At 37.0% G+C, this 6,218-nt stretch overlaps 1 protein-coding gene across 1 annotated transcript in view; it reads right to left on the bottom strand.

Moving 5' to 3' along the window:
- NEK1 (NIMA related kinase 1) overlaps positions 1-6,218 on the bottom strand; it is a 103,478-nt gene that overhangs the window by 93,222 nt on the left and 4,038 nt on the right. Inside the window, exon 3 of the mRNA XM_003792844.3 lies at positions 4,636-4,733. Within this exon, the coding sequence (XP_003792892.2) occupies positions 4,636-4,733 (98 nt within the window). The remainder of the gene's footprint in view (positions 1-4,635; positions 4,734-6,218) is intronic.

The following is a 6,218-nucleotide window of genomic DNA, read 5'->3' as shown; positions in this document are numbered from 1 at the left end:
AATACTACAGGTTAAAACTAGTAGAAAACGTATTGGGCTTGGTTAGAAGAATAAATAATAAAGTTTTAAAAAATCCAATCCAAAATTCCTCATGAAAACTTCTAGAAAGAAATCAATTCTCTGGCCTTAGGCTGGGCGAGGAGGCTCATGTCTCTAATCCTACCACTCTGGGTGGCCAAGATGGGAGGGTTGCTGAGCTCAGGAGTTCAAAACCAGCCTGAGCAAGAGCAAGACCTTACCTCTACTAAAAACAGAAGAACTAGCCAGGCATGATGGCGGGCACCCGTAGTCCCAGCTACTCTGGAGGCTGAGGCAGGAGGATCAGTTGAGCCCAAAAGTTTGAGGTTGCAGTGAGCTATGATGCCATGGCACTCTAGCTAGGGCAACAAAGTGAGATTCTGGCTTAAAAAAAAAAAAAAATCAACAACAAATAACATCCCTGGCCTTACTAGCTGTTTAATACTATAAGGCTCTGGGTATTCAGAGCACACTCAAAGACTGTATGTTTAACCAACACTCTTGGTGCACCTAAATATCAGACAACTCTAATGAACACAGACTTTATTTTGATCAAAAATATGTATTTGAACATTTATGATCACAAATGGGAAGACTATCAAAAAACTTACCAAAACTTGGAAATAAGGCAAAAATTGTGGCACATCTTCTTAATATCTATGTGGGGATTATTTAACAGAATGTACTTTTTTTTTTTTTTAGAGACAGAGTCTCTCTTTATCACTCTCGGTAAAGTGCTGTAGTGTCACAGCTCACAGCAACCTCCAGCTCTTCGGCTTAGGCAATTCTCTTGCTTCAGCCTCCCAAGTAGCTGGGACTACAGGCGCCTGCTACAATGCCCGGCTATTTTTTCGCTGCAGTTTGGCTGGGTCCGGGTTTGACTCCACCACCCTCAGCGACCTACTCACTGAGCCACAGGCACCGCCCTAACAGAATACTTAGTTCATTTCATTATTTACTGGCTAAAAGTTATAGACTTAGGTTGCTTCTTGACTAGATTTTAGTCCTATAAAAGAGGCAAACAAGGAAGTACCACTGAAGAGAATGGCTTCAATAGTTGGATAATTGCCTTGTTTCACAGATCTTTCTGTCCCTTATATCCATTCTGAAAATGGACAAAACCATTTCAGACTGATGCTAACCTGCACCTAACAGAGTTGGCCTCTGATCTCAATGACCTCTTTTATTTTAAATAGGCTAAAATAAATAACATCTTTATTTGTGACCTCTTTCTATTTTAAACAGACTAAAATAAATAACTTTATTAAACAAGTTTAATAAAACTTGTTTCAGAAGGGTAGAAAAATTCTTTTAACTTAAAAGTATGACTTGCCAAATTTTTGTCATTTATGATGAATAATCTCAAGAGATGGTCAAAGTATATAAATCTCTATAATAATTTTTAGGATAAGATTCAAACGCATTATGTGTACACACACACACACTGTTAGGTACCAAGAATATTTATCCCATAGTAAAAGCAAATCTACAGAATTTCAACATGCTATATTTACAGTGGAAGGTCATTTAGTAATAAACATTTTAAAGTTTAATAGAGATGAATGAAAATGAGCACAAGCAATGGAACATATTTGATAAAGTTCTAATAAAAATAGCACTTCATACATTAACATATATTACAATTTGACCTTCATAATAGTGACATCAGCCACACAGTAGGTACATCCTCATTAACAAGAGAGAAAACATTCTCAGAACGATTAAGAAACTTGTTAACATAACAATTACCAAGCTGACAAGCACAGCAAGGACTCAAATCCATGTTTTCTTATTCAAAATTCTATCCTTTTTCTAGTGGGCTTAACTGTAGAAACAAGAGGGAGGTAAAGCTTGAGAAATATGACTTTTATCTTAGAGAGTACTTAACTAAAATACAACTGAAGATTTCACCTTAACATATTTTCAAGTTACTTCCCAGAACCTAAAAGTCTTCATCTGTACCGTATTATCAGTCAATGGAACAGCTATAGCAACTTGGTACCTACTGCAGACATATTTCCCTAAGTATCCTTAGATGATACAAGTAAAAACTATGATCTCTGCTCTACAGCAAATTATAAATTAGTGGAGGGATATAATTCTAACGTGCAATTATCTAGAGTACCTTAAAAAGGGTATATGATGCAGTGAAATAAGCGTAGATGAGGATGAATACCATGGAGTATCCTCTAACAGAAGCAACTGATGGGTGAGAAACTCTTAGGTAAATGTAAAACTGAATTGAGATGTAATACAACATGTATGCATCTAAAAATACATGTATACAAAACAAACACATAGAGAAATACATAAACACACTGGAGGGGCCTAAGGAGGTGGGAGGAGGGGGGAAATCAGCCGAAGTGTCCACCGACCAATGAAAATGGGGTATATACACTCCATGGAATATTACTAAGCATAAAAAGAATAAAATCATGTCTTTTGCAGCAACACAGATAGAACTGGAGACCATTATCTTAACTGAAATAACTCAGGAACAGAAACTCAAATACTGCAAGTTCTCACTTAGAGTTGGGAGCTAAATAATGAGTACATATGGACGTAGAGAACAGAATAATAGACACTGCAGACCTGTAAGTATGGGAGCATGATGTGGGATAAGAAATCACCTAATGGGTACAGGGATGGCACCTGTGGCTCAGTGAGTAGGATGTCGGCCCCATATACCAAGGGTGGTGGGTTCAAACCCAACCGCAGCCAAACCGCAACAAAAAACAGCCGGGCATTGTGGCAGGTGCCTGTGGTTCCAGCTACTCAGGAGGCTGAGGCAAGACAATTGCCTAAGCCCAGGAGTTGGAGGTTGCTGTGAGCTGTGATGCCACAGCACCAGGAGTTGGAGGCTGCTGTGAGCTGCGATGCTACAGCACTCTACCAAGGGTGAAAGAGTAAGACTCTGTCTAAAAACCAACCAAACAAACAAACAAAAAAAACACAAATGGGTACTACATACACAAATTAGGTGAGAGCTACACAAAAGCCGAGATTTCACCACTATGCAAAATATCCATGTAACAAACCTATACATGTACCCCGTAAGTCAATAAAAATAATAATTAAAGAAAAAGAAATAGGGTATAATGATAAAAGAGAAAAAAAAATAAAGCACAAAGCTTTGCTGGAATAAAATATAATGAAGCTATTAAAACTAATATAATTGATTTATGTGGACTGATATATAAAGATAATCAAGATATATTTTTTAGTGACAAAAGATAAAGCATGGCACATATAATACCCCTTTTGAATGCGTGTGTTTTGATATATGTATGTACACGATATCAAATTATCTGGTAATCTTAGGAACAGAAGACTTTCTATTTCTGAATATTTTAACACTTTTATAATTTATTTTAAATTTGTAAAAAGAAATTTTTATGAACTCTGGAGTTAGATAGAAGTAGGTTCAAACACTGCTTACGTGATCTGAGGCAAGTTATTTAACCTTTTTTAGATTCCTCATCTATTAAGTAGAAAAAACTATACCAATTCATGGGGTTATAAGAATTAAGAGAGACAAACACAGCACTCCTAGAACAATGCTCTTTCTATTTCCCTATGTAAAAGTAGGCAATTAGTATTAAAAATGGGCAATAAAGAGAAATGCATTGACTATTTAAAGAAGGAAAAGATTATAGAATATTAGTTACAAAAATTTAAAGAGGCTAGAACTTGAATTTTCACAAAAATTCAAGCAGAACATAGAGAATTGGGGAGAAAGCATTACCAAAATAAAATAATCAGAAAAAAATACCTAAGAAGGAGAATGAGATATACAAACATGTGGCCCACTGCCTACTACAAAGTACATGCTCAATAAATACCTGCTAAAATAAATGCAGAGGGGTACAGATTATGGAATAATAGGAAAAAATAAGGCTACTTAAGTAGGGTAGCGACATATTTTAGAGATTCTTGAAATCAAAACAGAAATTAGACTTAGTGTAGTTGCCAATGTAAGACTTTTAGAGCTGGAGCTACCTGACAAAGCTATCTTTTAAGCTCAGTGAGTGGGGCACTCGCCCCATATACCAAGGGTGGCAGGTTCGAAACGCGGCCCCAACCAAACTGTAACAAAAAAAAATCCGGGCCTTATGGTGGGCGCCTATAGTCCCAGCTACTCAGGAAGCTGAGACAAGAAAATTGTGTAAGCCCAAGAGCTGCAGGTTGCTGTGAGCTGTGACACCACAGCACTCTATCGAGAGTGACAAAGTGAGACTATCTCAAACAAAACAAAACAAAACCAAAAAAAGGAAGATATTATCTGGTAGCAGTCAGCTGGATTGAGGGAATATAAAATAATTAACCAGTTATGATGAATAATTAAGTTATATACGTAGACATGTATATGCACACACTCTGGATATAACATATATTACACATGTAACAATGTATTACCACGGACTAGAAGTGAAATGGGGAAACGAGCAAAGGTGAAAGCTAATTAGACAGAAACATAACTAAGATATGGATACGATAATAAACTACCCTAGCATGTGTGGTTTAAAATATACATATAAACAAACTACAAACATAGACAAACTTCAAACTATTTCTCATTAAGGGAGTTAAGAGTCAATCTCCTATATGTTAACTTACCTGATCCTCTTGAAACAAACTACCTTTCTGAGCATTTATTCGTTTAAACAGATCCCCTCCTTCACAGTAATCCATCACTATGTAGAGAGATCCATGTTCTACAAAATATAAATATTAATGTTAAATTTTTAAAACAGGGATGCAGAAAGCATAGCTAAATTAAAGGTACTGAAAGGTTTACTAAAAAGCAGCAGCTAAACAAAACAACAGAACCACATTCTATATGCCCAGTATACCTTGGCTTATAGTATAGAATGGGCATATAGAATGTACAATGACAGGTTAATAGGAAACTGCACCATTAATGATTTTTCTACCTAGAACACACCATCCTGTTCAATAGTGGTGTTCACATTGACCTGAACATCCCTGGAATATAGACAAAATACAAACAGATATACTTGATTTCATTCAATAGATACATTTTCTTAAATGTCATGTATACAATTATGTTTTTCTACCAATCTGTCAGAAATAGGATATCTTAGTTTCTTTTTTTTGAGATAGAGCCTCAAGCTATCCCCCTGGGTAGAGTGCTATGGCATCACAGCTCACAGCAACCTCCAACTCCTGGGCTCAAGTGAGTCTCCTGCCTCAGCCTCCCAAGTAGCTGGGACCACAGGCACCCACCACAATGCCCAGCTATTTTTCAGTTGCAGCTGTCATTGTTTTTTTGGCGGGCCCAGCCTGGATTCAAACCTACCACACCTTAGGTGTATGTGGCTGGTACCTTAGCCACTTGAGCCATAGATACTGAGCCAATATCTTAGTTTCTAATGGACTATTAATTCTCAACTTTTTTTGCACACTTAAATCAATCATTTATTATAAATACTGTGATAAACTGAGGACTCAAAAGTGAGAAGGACATAGTCTCTAGTCTCTTAAAGCTTTTTTTACTTTTTTTTTTAAAAAGTTGTATATAATTTGTGAACAAACATGAAGGTGGGGCAACTGCCCCGCTACCTTTACTGTCAGTCTACAGAAAAGGAACTTCCATGTCTCTTCCTATGGTTAGAAAGCATTAGAAGTATACTTCTCATCATTCTTCTGACTCTTTCTTTCTCCTCAAGTAAGAAAGAGTTAGCAGTATAATTTCTAATATTTACTGAACCACATACTAGTAAGACTGTCACAATTCAAAGAACAGTTTTCCCAATTCTCACTTCTTTTACTATCTGTGCTATAGCCTTATTTCCATTAATACTTATTTGCTACCCTTGTAGTGCTTCTCTTGTCATTCATGATCTGTATATTCTCTTTTGATACCCCTCTTATAATTTGTCACTGAGATTAGGAAACTATATAATTCAGCTAATTAAGAATCTGTGTAAGTGGGCAGTGCCTGTGGCTCAATGGGTAGGGCACTGGACCCATTTTCTGAGGGTTGTGGGTTCAAACTCAGCCCTAGCCAAATTGCAATAGAAAACAGCTAGGTGTTGTGGTGGGCTCCTTTAGTCCCAGCTACTTGGGAGGCTGAGGCAGGAGAATCACCTAAGCCCAGGAGTTGGAGGTTGCTGTGAGCTGTGTGACACCACAGCACTCTACCGAGGGTGATAAAATAAGACTCTGTCTTTTCAAAA

The sequence above is a fragment of the Otolemur garnettii genome, unplaced genomic scaffold, assembly GCF_000181295.1.
Source record: "Otolemur garnettii isolate 467f Iridium unplaced genomic scaffold, OtoGar3 scaffold00061, whole genome shotgun sequence".
Taxonomy (NCBI): Eukaryota; Metazoa; Chordata; class Mammalia; order Primates; family Galagidae; genus Otolemur; species Otolemur garnettii.
The sequence above is the reverse complement of the archived record's forward strand: the minus strand, read 5'-3'. Positions and strand labels throughout refer to the sequence as shown.